This window comes from Acanthopagrus latus, chromosome 1 (assembly GCF_904848185.1).
Source record: "Acanthopagrus latus isolate v.2019 chromosome 1, fAcaLat1.1, whole genome shotgun sequence".
Taxonomy (NCBI): domain Eukaryota; kingdom Metazoa; phylum Chordata; class Actinopteri; order Spariformes; family Sparidae; genus Acanthopagrus; species Acanthopagrus latus.
Window position 1 is genome coordinate 1,093,497 of NC_051039.1, and position 16,155 is coordinate 1,109,651.

Below are 16,155 nucleotides of genomic sequence, written 5' to 3' on the forward strand. Positions count from 1 at the left end.
AAGGAAATTAGATCAAATATCCTGAAAACCTCAAGAAGGAAAACATGTTTTTGCAGAGAAATAAATTTTTCATGGAAATGTTTTATTTTTGTGAGTGAAACCAAGAATCAAAACAGAAAGAATTAAAAGAATTCTGTGATGAGCCGAAAGAAGAAATGTTGAGTCATTTTTCTCCTGGAATAAAATAAAACCAAGAAAAATAAAATAATAAAAGAAATATTTTTCACATTTTTATAGCACTTTTTTTCCTTCCTATGAATCAAATATCCTGGAAACCGAGCACATTTTTTAAACAAGATTCTTTCTTTTGTTTGTGCAAAATGCTTAAATTTTTTTTCCAGCAGGACTTAAAATATTCTGAGTGAACATGAAGACGCACAAACAGTTTTCTCCAGAAACTTTCTTCATTTGTAACCGAGTGAAACTTTTTGGTGTTTTTTTTTTTTTGTGTGAAAACAAGAAGAAAAGTTATTTTAGCAGTTTTTCTCCTGAAAGTGTGTTTTTATTTCACATGTTTAAAGAGGTAAAACATGTTTTTTGCCAGGAGTAAAAATAAATCCTGTGAAATGTTTTTTCTGTGTTTGTGTAAAAGAAATGCTCAGTTTCACACACGGATAAAAAGGAAATTTGATCTTAGGAACTTTTTGATTAACAATGTTATTCTTTAAAACTGTTGAACAGTTTTTTCACTCAGTTCCAAGCACAAAAAAATTCTTCTGGAAAACCTTTTTTTCTTTTTGCTTGCAGAGTTTCCTGAAAATACTTTTGTGTGTGTGAAATGGGGAAAAAACAAAAGAGTGGAGAAAGTTCTTTATCAAAAGGATTTTATACACAAATGTCCTTTTTTTCATGCGTGAAACTGAACTGAACAAAAACAATAACGATCTGAGGAGAAATGTCAGTTTTCATGTGTTTATGCAGCTTTACAGCTCAAACAGACGACACGATGAAGTGGACTGAGAGGAAAATCACAAGTGATTCTCCTGAAAATGTTATTGTTATTTTTATTATTATGTTATTATTTACATGTTTTTAGAGGTAGAAAAAAATTGAGGAAAGATCAGATTTTCTTGGTGTGTGAAACCAAGTGAGCAACGTTTTGTTTTTTTTCCAGGTGAAAAGTGTAATAATAATCTGTCTGGCCTCTCAGAGCTTCCATACCGACGTCACGCACAAGGAAAAATAAAATAATGAAAGTCTCATCAATCGACTGGTAACTGATATTTGTCAGGATTGTAACTGTGTTTAAAAAGCTGCAGACATGCTAATGTTGCTGAAAATGTTTCTAATCATGATGTGAGACCAGCAGGAAGTCGGCGATGTCAGCGAACATGTGACGACTGCTTCCTTTAATGTTCCACGGTCTCCATGACAACACAGTCGATCACACAGCAACACAACAACAGCTGAGCAGGTGTGAAAGGTGCAGGTGGAGGAGCCGGTGAGGTCACCGTCCGAACAGTCAACAGATCCAGAGTCAGTCTGAGGAGAGTCCACCTCAGCCTGGAGCTGGACCTCAGGATCAGTCCTGCAGGGCTCTGCCGTGGACCGGTTCTGCACCTCCTGGTCCGGTTCTTCACCAGCGGACCAGCACCTGGTCTCCGTCTTCGATGGAGTAGAACTCCAGAGTCTTCTGGTCGCTGTCGATCTCAAACTCCGTCCCGACCATCTGCACAAAGATGTGGGTCAGAACAACGAGCTGCACGCTGCTGATCGACACTCAGAGCTAACAAGCTACTGCAACAGCACCGATCAGGTCCAATTCATTCAAGACGAATATTCACAGACGGTCACAAACAAACACATAGAAGGCCGGAGAGGTCCGGCTCGTCTCACCTTCATGCTGGTGTAGGAGAGCTGCAGGTCTGCAGCAGGAACCTTCAGCAGTCTGTACAGGAGCCCCTTCACCTTCTGAACCAGCATGGAGGCTGCACAGCAGGAAACACAGCGCTCAGCTCAACCGGACCAGAACTCAACATTCTGCTGACCCTCTGTGAGCTTTGTGTTACTGACAGAGCACCAACACTTTCTCATGAGTTTACCTGGAAGTTTCTTCTCGATCGGCTTCCGCTCGGCGTCGTCAGGAAACACGAAGGTGATCTCTGGTGAGGAGAAGATTCAACCTTCAGTCTGATCTCACTGAGTCGGCTGGTGACGGACTCACAGAGACTTATATTATTATAGTTAATGCATGACAGTGACTTTAATGAACAACACACTGACTTTGTGGAAAAACAGAAACCAACAAACTTTGTTTTTTTAAAACAAGATTTTTTTTTCACCAGTGAAAACATTTTGTTTCTAGGAGAAAAAGTGAAGTTTCTTCTCCAAAACTTTTTTTTCCCACCGGAAGAAAAAAAAAAACCTAAAGACAAATCAAAGAAAAAACTTTCTGTCATTCAGACAAGATCCTTTTCTCAGTTTGTAACGAGTGAAATCCTCGTCACACACTGAGAAGGAAAAAAACATTTTCCACAGGGTAATAAAAAATATATATATTTGTTTTAGGAGGATATTTTTCATATCTGGGACTTTTCATATCTGAAATGTTTTTCACTTGATTTAACACATGGAAACGTTTCTCCTGAAAATGTTTTTTGTTTTTACTGGTAGAAAGAATTCTTTGCTCAATCAATTCTTTTTTCATGATTCATTCTTTTTCCCTCTCGCTTCTGTTTATTATTCGTTATTAGGTTATTTTTGTTGAAGCGTTTGTGTGCTGAGAGAAGGAAACTTTCTATCAGCCTACAGTTCATTTAGAAATAAAGGTTTCTTCTGTCACTTTAACTCAGAGGCCTCACCGCCCTCCATGCAGCTCTGGTGAACCCTGGTGGGCGTCAGGACCTCCATGACAGGAACCACTTTAATCCATGGCCTGTACATGGCAGCCAATCAGGGAGCAGACAGCAGAAAGAGGCGGGACTTACTTAAGAGCTGGTTCTTCAGTGCAAACGGCTCCGGCTTCTTCAGCTCGCCCTCCTCTGGAGCGCCGTACTCTGAAACAACACCCACACTTTTAGGCGTCAGTACAGTCACATTTTACTGACTGCCCCTTTAAACCGTCAGCCAATCAGCCGCCCTGTGACCTGTTGTGGGCGTGGCTTACTGTTGATGAGGCTCAGGTAACGAGGGTGCCGACAGGTGAACTGGCTGCTGGGCTCGTTCCCCCCGCCGGCCTTCAGCCACTCCTCTCCGAACATCTTGATGTAGTCCAGCTCCGCCCCCCTCCGGTCCTCGGCTTGGATCTGATGGAAACCATGGCAACGGGTCAGTGCACGCACGCACACACACGCGAGCACACACACGCGCACACACACACACACACACACACACACACACACATGCTCACCTCACAGCTGTTGAGGAACACCAGCTGTCCCAGTTTGGCGATCAGCAGCTGATTGGCTGTCCTGGGGTTTCCGTCGCTGCTCACCAGTTGGTTGCCGCGACACGATAACTTCACCAGTCTGGGCAACTTGGCTAACTCGTCCACCACACCCCACTGAGAGAGAGAGAGAGAGAGAGAGAGAGAGAGAGAGAGAGAGAGAGAGAGAGAGAGAGAGAGAGAGAGAGAGAGAGAGAGAGAGAGAGAGAGAGGGGGGGGGGGGGGGGGAGAGGGAGAGAGGGAGGATCAATAGAGCTGGACTCCACTGAGTCTGATTCCTCTGCAGACCCGTTTGTGTTTCTGTCTCTGACCTCAGTGATGTTGTTCTGGTCCAGGTTCAGACTGGTCAGGGATGGAAACATGGCCGTCTGAGCTCCTGCAGAGGAAACACACAGTTACAGCTTCACTTCTCTCTGTCCAAACACACAGTGTGAATCTGATCTGACGTGTCAACATTAAACACAGTCGTTTGTTTTTACCGGGAGCAGCGTCATCAAATCGCAGATCAGACAGTCCGGTGTTCGACAAGCTCAGCTGCTCCAGCCTGAAAGCACACAGCACAGAGTCTGTCAGTCTGCTGGTAAAGGGACAGTTTACCCAAACAAAAGTCCTCCTCTCCTCCTCCTGGTGATATAAAGTTGATTTAAAACAGAGAAACAACCAGAGAAACAACAGATGTCTCCGTGCAGCTCGTCTGCTGCTGATTTGAACATGTGAAGAGCTTCATGATTAAACTGTGATGATGTTTAATGTCAATCAACGTGGACGGAGGAGATGATGGTTTCAAGGTGAACTGGTCCTTTCAATATTGTCCTCACACCACCAGTTGTGATGTGTGTGATGTTAGAGTGCTGACACACAGGTGAAGTGTACCTGGGCAGCGCCGCCACACTGAGCACAGTGAGCTGCAGCAGAGGGTTGGAGGCCAGGCTGAGGCTCCTGAGGGCCTGCAGGACTCCGTCAGGCCTTCAAACATCAAACACACCAGAGTTACACAACGTCTCCACAGTCTGAACGTCACCGCGGTCGCTCTAATGCCGGCAGCGTTACCTCTGCAGCTCCCTGATGTCGTTCACCTCCACAGAAAGATTCTCCAGCTGCGGCCACATGGGGGCGCACTGCAGGATCTGACCCCAGACCAGCAGAGAGAGAGAGAAAGACCACAGATCAGACACTTTTCTTCTGACTTGACTGAATTCTCTTTGTATATTAACATGAGATTAAAATGACTTAAAATAAATAAAAGGATACAATCTTTTCCTGCAGTTAAACAACAGTAAGAGACTTTCTGGACGGATCCTGACGATGAACACGTGACCTGCGTACCTGCGACCAGGTGATGTCACAGCTGTTGAGGGCGAGAACTCTGAGGCTGCTGAACGCCTGAACGTGAGCAGAGACGTCAGCAGGCAGCCGCAGCCTGTTGTTACTGAGAGACAGTCAGACAAGAAGAAGTGTTCAGACAACACACACACACACACACACACATACACACCCAGACACACACGCACACACACCTACCTGAGCTGCAGATTCTCCAGGTGATCCAGCTGCTGACTGACAGCAGACACGTCCTCCCAGCAGCACAGCAGAGTTCTGCTCAGGTCCAAATACTTCACGTCTGAGTGCTGCTGTTAAGGAGCCACTGAGCAAACAAACAAACAAACAAACAAACAAACAACAGACACACAACAACAGACAGCCTGACAGGGTTGAGTTGTCACTGACTCCGTCACTGAGTCGTTTCATCTTAGACTTTCCTGAACTCTTCTCACACGGCACAGAATCACCTCGTCAGCGGGACACTTGAGTCAAATAATAATCATTAATCTGGAAATCATTATTATCATTAAGCTTTTCTGTCAGTATGTCAGAAGAGGTTTTTATGCAGATTTAAAATTTGTACGTAAAAACGATTCCCAAATAAATTCAATAATACTGAAAAGTAAAGTAAAAGAAATAATACTAACGCAAAAAGGTTCTTATGCAGTTGTAGAACAGTTGATGTTTCAACAAAAGACGACATAGTGTGAAAACAATCAGTTAATGAAATGCTCCGGACGTCTTCTGGAGGATCATCACATACGCTTCATGTTCATACTGACATGTCTGACACACAGAGCAGCCTGAGCGTCCTCAGACTCGTTAACGACACACTGAGGCCCAGCAGCTCTGCAGAAAGATACTCGGCATTGTTCTCCTGATTTCTCCGTCAGCTCCGGGCCCATTTACCTCAGAGCGAGTCAGCAACACCGTGGGAAGATTCTCATAACTGTCAAAGATTCAAAAACAGGAGGAGTCAGAATAACACCGAGGAAATGAACCTCCAGCCTGTTACACAGAACTCAAAGAAAAGTGGGTGAAAACTTTCTATCAGCTCTGTAAGTTACAGGTTTCAGTGAGCGACGCTGTCGACTGTGTCGGCTTTATAAAGACGTATTTTCATAGTCTGATATTTCAATAGTTTGATGACAAACTGACAATTGTGTGTGATTGGGACACAATTCAAACAGGATCAATACAGTTTTTATCTCTCTTCAGTCACTAGAATACAAAGAAATGTGCTGAAGTACAATTTTAAGTGTTTCCATGTTCTGCTGCTTCATGTTTTCACTCCACTCATGTATCTGATGGTTGCAGTTACCAGTTAATCTGCAGACAGTGTTTATAGGTTAACCTCAGACGTGAAAATCTGTCGAGCAGTTTTTGTGTAATCCTGCTTATGATCCAGCCAACAAACGGACGCAGCTGGATCAGAACCTCCTCTGTGGCAGAATCAACAGTGAAGTCTCTAACTTCAGACTGTTGAGGAAACAGCCACACTGAACAGCGTGAGACACAAACTGAGCGTCGTACCTGCGCTCACTGATTCCCAACCAGCTGAGCTTCTCAGAGGAGGCGTCAGTCAGCACCTCCTCCGTGTCGGACTGGTACACCTGCTGCACGGCGGTCAGGAAGTCCACACCGAAGCTCACCTTCGCTGGCCGGACGAAGGAGCCTCCTTTAGGGTGTCTGGGAGCAGAAACCCACGAGGGACACAACACTTACCGACCGATCACACGTGGCAGAAATATAGGGGAAATACATTTTAAACACCGAGTTTGACGTCACTGGATAATAACTTTCTCTTACCTGCAGGTGAAATACTGGACTCCACCATGGCTGCCGCCGTGTTTGCCTCTCTCCGGGTGATCCCACTCAACACCAAGCCACAGCCCTGCAAACATGAGCCGGCGTCAGGTGAGCGCCAGGTTTCAACAGCAGGTGGTGAAGTATCGATGTGGGCGAGTCTGAACTCAGTGACTGAGTGAGGCTGGTGGTTTTGGGCTGTGTGGGCATGTTTTAATGTTTTCTGTGTGATGCTGGTGTTAAATGTCGTCTCAACACATGCAGCAGCTGCTTGTTTGCTTACATTACGACCAGAATCTGTCTGTGAGTCCAGGTCCATCTCTGGTTCTGTCTGTGCTGTTTGTTCCCTCTTTAAAACTTAAAGTGAATCTCTTCTGTAGTTCATCACAGAATCTTGTCTGGAGATATTGTTCTGACTCAGCAGCTGGTCATTAGTGATCACAGGTGTCCTTCTTACCTGCCGTCGGTGGCACCGGGCCCACATACCGCACCGTGGCCCGCTCCCCGTCGCAGGCCACCCGCCTGCCGACCGCGTCCGCCGGCACCTCCTCCGGCTCCGTGTGGTCAACTCCCATCTCGGCCTCTGGAGTAAAGGCGCTGTCAGACTGACGGCTAACAGGAGCCGCTTACCTTCACTGCAGCTAACCAAGCTAACGTTACACCAACAAGTGTGATAAACTGACGGCTGTAGCTCCGAACAAAGATGGAAATTTATTAAAAATAACAAGTGAGATAAAAAGAGAACTGTTTAATTATCTGTGACGTTTTTAAATGCAGCTTCCTTGTCTGCTAGCTAACCTCCGGACCCAAACATCGCACGGCTCTCCTCTACCGGAAGTGACGGATTTCGAAAACGCACTCACTTCCTCACAAAACTTTTTCTAGAATCAATATAATAAATATGTAATGTGTTTCATATACATTCACCTTTACACGCTATATATTCCAGTACGTGTAGTTATGACCGTCACAGATCCGCAGAGCTTCAGTTTGGCGGTTAAATCAACGTCACTCGAGGAAACAATGAATGCGGAACCTTCGTGTCGCTGTGATCGTGTTCTGCAGGGGAGCTATTTCGCAGCAGGACGACGGTGTGCCAGGAGGAAAACGTGTGGATCTTCTCTCGTGCAACTGTTTGAGTTTAACTCGTGTTAATCGATGTAAATACTTCTTTAAAACGCGCTAATTACTTATTTCAATCTGTAAAACAAACCGGAAGTCCGCGTTGAGGTTAAGGCGGAACCATCTGGAAGAAACGATGAAGAAAACACGTGACCAGAGGTTTGTTTACACATCTGTAGATCTGCAGCTGAGGTGAAGGAAGAGCTGAGAATCCTCCAGTAACATCAGTTAGTTTGTCTTATTTAATATCTCATATGCTTTTATATTGACTCATTACTTCTGAAGACATTCAGATTGACTCTACGTACCGCTGATGTCCACAGAGTGTTTATAAATGAATAAATATAGTATAAGCTGATATATATTAAAGTTTACCATGACACCTGGGGAGACATTCATCACTGTTCATCAGTGGTAGAAAGTAACTAAGTATATATTTGACTACTGTAGTTAAATACAGTTTTAAAGCACATTTCAGAGGTTGATATTACGATTTTAATGTGAATTCATTCAAAGTGACTGAGCAGAATCAGAGAAGTAATCCAGAAATCTAACCAACAGAGTGATGAATATATGTTATTGTGTGTGGATGTGTCAGCTGTTGTGCGTCTCCTTCATCTCAGTGTTTGTGTCCTCAGTGGAGAGTCGTCGTCAGGACAGCAGCCAGCTGATTACCTGGTGGGTCAGGTGTCGGGAAGTCTGTTCCAGAAGAATTCTGCAGCCTCTGGATCGTCGCTGTCGGCTTTATTCGGCACCGCTGCTCCAGCTGCACCGCTCCGGTTTCAGCCGGCACCAAAAGTAAATCACAAATATCAAGTTGAAAACAAAAAAAGATTCAGCTGCTCACTGAAGTTTTTAACAGACAGATGAAGGAAGTCGTCCACCTGTAAAATGTAGCATATCACAAGATTGATCATTTTCCACTGTTGTTCCGCAGCCTGTTCAGAGGAGCACAGAAGAAAAGGAGCCTCAGAAGGAGCCAGAGGTCAAAGGTCAGTCCAGTCAGAAGAAGAAGAAGCAGCTTAAAGAGAAATCAGAAGCCGAACAGAAGCTGGAGAACAGGTGAGGCGTTCAGGGACAGGCGGTTCCTTCATCTCTTCTCTCTCCTGCCTCCTTGTTCTGCTCTTTTTCTTCTCTTCCTCTGTTTCCCTCCTGTTTTTTCTTCTTTGTGTCAGTACATAATATCTGCCACTTAATTGATAAATTCTCTTCTGTTTATAAAATGTTAAAGAAATTGTGAAAAATGCTCCTCACAGTCTGAAGTGATGTCTTCAGATAATTTTTTTTTATCCAACAAAAAGTCTGAAAGCCTTCAAAACTTTATTTAGTGTCAGAGGTGTTAAAGAAAAAAGTCCTATTTAAGAAGCTGAGACCAGAAAATGTTTGACATCGTTGTTGGAGAAGTTGGTGATTAATTGTCTTTTGTACGACTGTAACATGGATCATTCTTCTTCTTCTCTGACCGGCGCCTGCAGAGAGATCAGCTTACTGAATGCAGACGAGGAGGAGCAAGGGCAGGAGACACCAGCGAAGAAGAAGAAGAGGAAAGCACCGGAGCCGGACGGAGAGAACGACGTGGAGAAGTGGGTGCTGAAGAGACAGAAGCTAAGAAGCAGAAAGGCGGAGGAGGCGGTGAAGACGAAGAAGACGGTGTTCGTAGGAAACCTGCCGATCGGCTGCACCAAGAAGGTAGAGAGAGAACAGGATCAAACGGACGTGCTCAGATATTTCCTTCACTGCTGTTTGTAAAAACCTGATCTGTTGATGATTTCTGTCAGAGCTGTTCCGTCGCCTGTCGGACGGAGAATGAAACGACGGTTCTGGTTTGTTTGTGTGTTCTTCAGGTGCTGCAGAGTCTCTTCAGGGATAACGGACCCATCGAGTCCATCCGCTTTCGCTCTGTGGTAAAAAAACAATTAAAAAGCTGTACAGACGCTGATCTTTACATTCAGCTCTTCAACTTCTCCCTCATCAGTCACGTGACGTTTGTTCCCTGCAGGTCAGAGAGGATCCGTCCATGTCCCGCAAAGTGGCAGTGATTCAGTGAGTTCCTGTTGACAGTCACTGATGTGATGAACAACTTCCTCCAGGCTGCGTGTGGAATCTTCTCTTTGTATAAACGAGCTTTAATTTTACTTCACAGGCGCAAAGTTCATCCCAAGAAGCACAGCATCAACGCCTACGTGGTGTTCAAAGACGAGGAGGGCGTGGAGAAGGCGTTACTGAGGTCAGACACTCGTTAACTGATTCCCACAAACACACAGAAGCTTCGCTCGTTTTAATTTCATCAACCAGCGTTCTTCTGTTCGTCTCCGCTCACAGGAACGGCATCGAGATCGAGAAGGACTTTTTCATCCGAGTGGACCGAGTGACCGACAGCTCAGCGGTGAGTTAAAGGAGCATTATGTAGTTTTATAGAAGAAGATGTAATCTTCACAGTATTAATGAAGTAATAATAGAAACCGTCTCCATCAGTGAGGAAACACTGGCAGGGTCCGCCACATATAAACACAGTCCAACAGTTTATCAGCCAATGAGGATCTTTCTCTGCTCATCAACAATTCTTCAACTAATCTACAGACTGCTCCTTTAATCTGATAAAGTTGAAATACTTGTTGAATAAAATTTATTCAACGATATTTTCTTGCAGCACGATCACAAGCGCTCGGTGTTCGTGGGGAATCTGACGTTCGGTGAGTGTTCCTGCAGAATTAATGTTGAAGTCGAGTTTAATGACATCTTGTGTTAAAGTTAACATAGTGTGTGTGTGTGTGTGTGTGTGTGTGTGTGTGTGTGTGTGTGTGTGTGTGTGTGTGTGTGTAGAGATAAATGAGCTGGCGTTCCGGAGGCACTTTGAGGAGTGCGGCCCGGTGGAGGCTGTGCGTCTGGTACGGGATCAGAACTCCGGGCTGGGAAAAGGATTCGGCTACGTCCTGTTTGAGGTGCGTCCTGCTCGTGTTCTGGAGGCCCTTTGACCTTTGACCTCTACATTAGCATTAGCCAGATGTAGCTGGACACTGTACTGAAGCTGAAGTGATGAAGCTGCTTAATATGGATCTGCTGGTTTCACAGATTTAATCTACACTTTGAACTGAACAGTTTAAACTACATGACTCACATATCACAGCTGTACCTGATGATGATGATGATGATGATGATGATGATGATGATGATGATGAGGGTTTATGGTCTGTTCCTGTCTGTCTTCCGGTTGCAGAGCGCCGACTCGGTGCAGCTGGCGTTGAAACTGGATGGCTCCAAGCTGGAGGGCAGGTCCGTCCGGGTGAAGAGGTCGGTGAAGAAGGAGAAGCAGACGAATAAAAGTGACGGCCAAGGAGCCGCGGGGAGGACCGGCAGGGGCCCCACGAAGGGCCCGGGACGGGAGACAGGAGGTGGTCGGCCGGGTTTCAAGTCTCAGAAGAAGTTCTCTGGAAAGCAGCAGTGGGCAACTAAAGGCTCCGGCTCGTTCAAAGGAGAGATGGTGGACCCAAACAGAAAGCTGAAAAAGAAAGGACTGAAGAAGAAAGGGAGGACCAACAAGAAGGTCCACATCTGACTCACAGCTCGCTGACCGTCAGGGACACGAGGACTCTTTCTGAACCCGACGTCATCCAGCTGGTTCTGCTGAAATGACATATGTTAAAGGAGAACAGCAGAGTCCAGATCAGCAGGTGGTTCTGTTGTTCACTCCAACAGGAACAGTACATACAGTGTTGAAACCTTGTTCAGTCACACTTCACCTCCAGCTGGTTCTCCTGTGTTGGATTATGTTGTCTGCTCTTTCTGTTGTTGTATTAAATTACAGATTTTCCCTTTAATCTTGTGTAATCTGTGAATGATTCACATCACGGCCGTGTGTCAGAGCGCCATCACGAGACTCGTCTGTAGAACCCAGCAACGGATTTAAAAGTTCTGTTGGCCAAACATCAGTTCTGTTTCACCAGCGTGTCGCTCCTGGACGTGATGCAGATAGAAACATGCATATAATACAATTAAAGGAACAGTTCACCCAAGAATAAAACCTCAGTCCTCCTGATGATATAAAGTCTGCACGTCTTTTCAAATAAAATTGGGACGTCTGCAGACTTCATTCACCTGAGCTCAGTCTCTCCAGATTGAGACATTTATATTCAGATTGTTAGTGTGAATCTCAGGGTCGATGCACTCACAGCTAACGTTTGCTAACTAGCTAACGAGCTACTTGCTGTAAGTGTTGTCACAGCTGTCGATCCAGAACTGTGTGAAAGAGAAAACTCAGACAACTTCACGATTTGTTCTCATGTTTTTATTTTTCTTTTTTTAAAGAGGGTCGTCCTCTTTAACACGAAAAAAACATTTGATCACTTTTTAAAAAGTGTTTCCGAGTCTAGACTGAACAGAAATACGACTGATAACAAACAATAAATACTTGATGAAGCCTCCGAGCGCAGAAGATTCCTGTAACTTTCCACTACTGATATCAGAGTAACCACCAAGATGGTGGACAGCATGAACATGATGCTGCACCACCCTGAGGGGCGGAGCCGATTACTGTTTTCACCCAGTCCAGTTAATTAGTACATACCTACTGATGGTGGATCTCTCGGGGCTGAATGATCGAGAGACTCTGAATACCCCAAAACGGGTAATTTAAGTAAAAAAACAAACACTACTGTCGTGATACACCAGGAATAAAAAACTAATTCCCTTTAGGACGCCCTGATGGGAAGTGATGGACGTCGGCCGGAGTGACGGAGGCCGAGGCGTTGGCAGGTCGTTATGGAAGGAGAGGCCCGTGTGAGGAAGAGGAGGATGAAGAACGGGGGGAGGCGGGGGTCGTTTCCTCTCGATCATCTCATTCTATATCGTCCTCGCTCAGACTCTGTGCACTCACAATCCGCTGTAGGAGCAGAAAACAACCAATCAGGATGAAGATGAGCTACGTGAACTGTCCAGAAACATCACTGGTGAACTATACAGACAAAGAGCTGAATTAAGAGGTCATTCAACAAACTATATCAAGGTGAAATGGAAAAAAGTGCTGGGAATCGTTATTACTTCTGAAGACTGGACAAATGTAATTAACACACAAATCACTACTACAGCCTCACAACAATCTGATTCTTCATAACGCCAAAGCAGAAGTCAGACAGGACAACAACCGACATGCTGGAGAGGGTGTGGACACAGTAGGCAGATCAGACACACGCTTAAATCCTTCTGGGAAGGAGTTCAAAGTATTATCAGTGAAGTCTTGCAGTATAATTTTAATTTCACTTGCGTATCATTCTACCTGGGCAATATGGACACGAAATTACCAAAAAAAAACGACAAATACCTCCTAAAAATCTCCATGGCTGCCAGCAAAAAAGTCATAACAAGAAGATGGTTCAACTCAGAACCTCCCACAGTTAATCAGTGGGAAGCCATAATTAAAGACATCCAAACAAGGGAACTACTGACGTTTAGTCTCAGACTACAAAGGGACAAAGATGATGCCCTCTGGGGAAAATGGAGCACTTATATTACAAGAAGAGGTGATAATCAACGTTAATGCTTCATATATTTTGGTTTTAAGAAAAACAATGACTATATTGCTGTAATGTATGTGACATACGACCTACTCACATCCCCACAGTTTTCTCATGTTTCGCTCCTATGAGTGTTCATACGTGTGCAACTGTGTATGAATGTGTTTGATCATTTAGACACGAGTGAAGGTGAACAAGTGCTCTCATGAGATCAGGTGCAGAGACATATGTGTACATATACCTTCTGTTCTTCCTTTTGGTTGTTTCTTTTGTGTCTATAAGGAAACTACATGGCAAGCATTTATATTACTTAGCCTCACCATGTTCTACCCGACCTACTTATGTTCATTACACTGATATCGCCCATGTTCTGTATAAAAAACATGAACAAATTAAGTTTAAAAAAAAAAGAAAAAGATGAGCTACGTGGTTAGGCTGGCTGACTCCAGACCAGTTAGAATCAAATACATCACGCAGTGTTTTGTGATTACCTGACTGATGCTGGGCAGTTTGGTGAGCAGCATCTGGAAGACAGGCGGTGGCAGAGTCTGCTGCAGCACCTGCAGCAGCTGCTGAGGCTGACCGCACACCGCGATGGCGTTGGTCAGGTGGTCCACACCTTTCTCATAGTCTCCTGCGGAGCAAACAGCAAGACGTTCGTATGGGAGACTGTGACAGAACTTCTACATGGAATTAGACTGAGAGGCCGTTTATGTTTGACAGCCTGAAACTTTAACTGTGGATGAAGAAGGTGTTGATGTGTGGAGGTGTTACCCTGAGCCAGCAGCTCCTCCCCCAGCTGGATCTCCTCCAGGAAGAACTTCTGAACTGCTTCAGCATCCTTCAGGTCTGGAAGCTGCAGCACAAAAAACATTCAGCCAGCAGGAAGGAGATCCAACCACTCGTCTCTCTCAGACCTCACAGGAAGTCACAGTGCCACATACAGAAACACATTCAGGGGATTTAAGGAAATCTACTTTGTAAACTACATGATGTGAACAGGATTTTTAATGAACAGACAAAACCAGAATGTAACTCATAATAATAATATTTTACTAGATAATCCACCATCTCAGAGAGACCAGGTGTGAGTGTTCAGTTTCAACAAGCAGAATAAAAAACAAGTGTTCAGCAGCGAGGTGCAGGGACGGTGCTCACCTTTGCCAGGCCTGCTCTCTCTTTGGCCACCTTCTGCTTTCTCCTCCCTGCAGCAGAACAACACAAACAGTCAGAACCCAAATTATCACTCAGCTGATCAACAACAAACAGCTTCAGCACACGACTCGCTGGAGGCTCTGAATAAAGAAACAGAGTGCATGAGCATGGTGTGTTTGTTCAGAGGCCTGCTGGTCCTCTGCCATCAGTGACACAACCCTGACCTGTCACACTTCCCTGAGTTACACCATAATCTCCGTTTGGCTGAGAGCCCAGCCGGCAGGTCAGTGATGCTAAATGTGTTGTTGTGTAAGGGCTTTATGAATGAGTCTGTTGATGGTCTGCCGAGGTGCCCTTGAGCAAGTATGGCCTAGGGTAAATAAAGTAAATCTATCTATGGTGCTAATAAAGTGAATGTTATTTTCAAATCCACTCTGAATAAAAAGGATTTTTAATTTCAATTATTCATGTAAGCTCCTACCAAACTCCACTGAAAATTCAATCAGTTTAACATGACCATGCTCTTATCTACATGGTGAATAAATATAAAACCTTGCAAGAGGTATTTCAACAATATTTCAACAAGAGATGCATCTCTTCAATTCAATAAGCAATACATTCACCATTTCTGATGTAGATTCAAGTTTTGCTCCCAGGCCTCACCGAACACTCAACACAGACCAAGAAACGAGCTGAGCTGAATGTTTCTGTGGCAGGAACAGCTTCAATATGTTAACGTGTCCTTTCCGGTTGGTCGTCTACATGCCGAATTAACCCGCAGACCTTGTGGACTCATGTGAAGTCTGAAGTGTGCTCTGGGAATTATGTTAATTCATTATTTAATAGCAAAACATTAAAAATGCCAGATAAGTGAACGGAGTTTGGCATGAGAGCTCCAGCAAACAACCCATGACGGGTTGTAACGTGACACGCTAATACAGTGACAGCCTTCACCAGGAGGCTAAACACAACCGGACCGACCCGAAGCCACACCGGACCGGACCCGAGCTCCGAGGATTATGAAGGTGAGGAGGAGGAGGAAGAGGAGGTCAACACTCACGTTCTCGCAGCCTGTTCTTGAAGTTGGGGTCACTCCGTCTTTTCCTGTCGAAGTAGATGCAGTAACCGACGAACAGAGCCCCGCACACCCCCGCGGCTATCGCACTGGTCTTCCCGCCCATCATTACTCCCAGAACCGGGTCGGTTTGAGCAGGATTTCGGGTTAATTAAGGGTTTTTCCTCCGGTGCTAGGTTTCTGTCAGGAGGCTGGCGCAGCGGCTCAGGGCAGGAAGGACCCGGCAGGACCCCGCAGTGTGACAGCTGCGAGCTGCCTGCGGACCGCCTGACTGAAACACGAAGACATAAAACGTTTTAAAAGTCAAAGAAGCTGTAAATTAGCCGGCGGAGAGCTGATGGAAGAAGAGCCAGCAGTTTACAACATGTCCTGTCATTAACATCATATAAGGCTTCTGTCACTTCGGCTTTATTGTTATTTTGTGAAGACTAACTGCCGCACGAGCTCGTTACAGGTTACATGACCTGCCTGCTGACAAAGGTTAAAGGAGCACTCTGTAGTTTTATTCAAGAGAGTCAGAAGAGAAAGACTTTTATATGTCTTAACAAATGAAATTAACTGAATAAAAAAATATGAAACCAGTTTATACTGTTTTACTTTGTTTACATGTGGCGGACTCTGCCACCTCTCTGGGACCTGATTTTCCTCTCGGAACAGTTTGTTGATTCACTACTGGGAAAAGAAGTTTGTATTATTACATCATTACTTTTTATTTCTTCTACAAAACTCCACAGTGTACTCTTTAATAACATGTCATGTATGTGACACTGAGTCTGTTG

At 44.9% G+C, this 16,155-nt stretch overlaps 3 protein-coding genes across 4 annotated transcripts; 1 reads left to right on the plus strand and 2 right to left on the minus strand.

The window, feature by feature from the left end:
* Window positions 1–547: 547 nt before the first annotated feature.
* On the minus strand, window positions 548–7,572 carry tbce (tubulin folding cofactor E). Of its 2 annotated transcripts, XM_037106144.1 has the most exons (17): window positions 7,442–7,572; window positions 6,972–7,097; window positions 6,518–6,602; window positions 6,242–6,397; window positions 5,572–5,657; window positions 4,907–5,006; window positions 4,712–4,814; window positions 4,436–4,512; window positions 4,259–4,351; window positions 3,865–3,929; window positions 3,697–3,761; window positions 3,350–3,502; window positions 3,107–3,245; window positions 2,928–2,996; window positions 2,043–2,102; window positions 1,837–1,928; window positions 899–1,669 (listed from the first exon to the last, which is right to left on the minus strand). In XM_037106144.1, exons 2-17 carry the CDS (start codon window positions 7,087–7,089, stop codon window positions 1,577–1,579), a joined length of 1,554 nt encoding a protein of 517 aa, XP_036962039.1. In that variant the 5' UTR covers window positions 7,090–7,097; window positions 7,442–7,572; the 3' UTR covers window positions 899–1,576. The 2 variants fall into 2 exon arrangements, with proteins under 2 accessions (XP_036962029.1, XP_036962039.1); XM_037106134.1 differs by lacking the exon at window positions 7,442–7,572 and having other exon boundaries at window positions 548–1,669; window positions 6,972–7,390.
* Window positions 7,573–7,599: 27 nt separating this feature from the next.
* On the plus strand, window positions 7,600–11,454 carry rbm34 (RNA binding motif protein 34). Its single transcript, XM_037106347.1, has 11 exons — window positions 7,600–7,795; window positions 8,275–8,434; window positions 8,574–8,698; window positions 9,112–9,325; window positions 9,481–9,540; window positions 9,636–9,679; window positions 9,780–9,863; window positions 9,959–10,022; window positions 10,287–10,329; window positions 10,460–10,578; window positions 10,854–11,454. The coding sequence occupies exons 1-11, from the start codon at window positions 7,773–7,775 to the stop codon at window positions 11,190–11,192; spliced, it is 1,275 nt and encodes a 424-aa protein (XP_036962242.1). The 5' UTR covers window positions 7,600–7,772; the 3' UTR covers window positions 11,193–11,454.
* Window positions 11,455–11,905: 451 nt separating this feature from the next.
* tomm20b (translocase of outer mitochondrial membrane 20b) lies at window positions 11,906–15,748 on the minus strand. Its single transcript, XM_037106763.1, has 5 exons — window positions 15,362–15,748; window positions 14,305–14,351; window positions 13,921–14,002; window positions 13,638–13,780; window positions 11,906–12,515 (listed from the first exon to the last, which is right to left on the minus strand). The coding sequence occupies exons 1-5, from the start codon at window positions 15,483–15,485 to the stop codon at window positions 12,471–12,473; spliced, it is 441 nt and encodes a 146-aa protein (XP_036962658.1). The 5' UTR covers window positions 15,486–15,748; the 3' UTR covers window positions 11,906–12,470.
* Window positions 15,749–16,155: the final 407 nt, after the last annotated feature.

What these genes read in the sequence shown, in the direction of transcription:
- rbm34 (XM_037106347.1), top strand. Translation starts at nt 7,773, where the DNA reads ATGAAGAAAACACGTGACCAGAG. An exon ending in GGTTTCAGCCGGCACCAAAA is followed by an intron (nt 8,435 to 8,573) that starts GTAAATCACAAA and finishes GTTGTTCCGCAG; the next exon opens with CCTGTTCAGAGGAGCACAGA. An exon ending in CCATCCGCTTTCGCTCTGTG is followed by an intron (nt 9,541 to 9,635) that starts GTAAAAAAACAA and finishes TGTTCCCTGCAG; the next exon opens with GTCAGAGAGGATCCGTCCAT.
- tbce (XM_037106134.1), bottom strand. Translation starts at nt 7,089, where the DNA reads ATGGGAGTTGACCACACGGAGCCGGAGGAGGTGCCGGCGGACGCGGTC. An exon ending in GTCCAGTATTTCACCTGCAG is followed by an intron (nt 6,398 to 6,517) that starts GTAAGAGAAAGT and finishes TTCTGCTCCCAG; the next exon opens with ACACCCTAAAGGAGGCTCCT. An exon ending in TCTCCTACACCAGCATGAAG is followed by an intron (nt 1,670 to 1,836) that starts GTGAGACGAGCC and finishes ATCTTTGTGCAG; the next exon opens with ATGGTCGGGACGGAGTTTGA.
- tomm20b (XM_037106763.1), bottom strand. Translation starts at nt 15,485, where the DNA reads ATGATGGGCGGGAAGACCAGTGCGATAGCCGCGGGGGTGTGCGGGGCT. An exon ending in GGAGGAGCTGCTGGCTCAGG is followed by an intron (nt 13,781 to 13,920) that starts GTAACACCTCCA and finishes TTTGCTCCGCAG; the next exon opens with GAGACTATGAGAAAGGTGTG. An exon ending in AACTGCCCAGCATCAGTCAG is followed by an intron (nt 12,516 to 13,637) that starts GTAATCACAAAA and finishes CTGCTCCTACAG; the next exon opens with CGGATTGTGAGTGCACAGAG.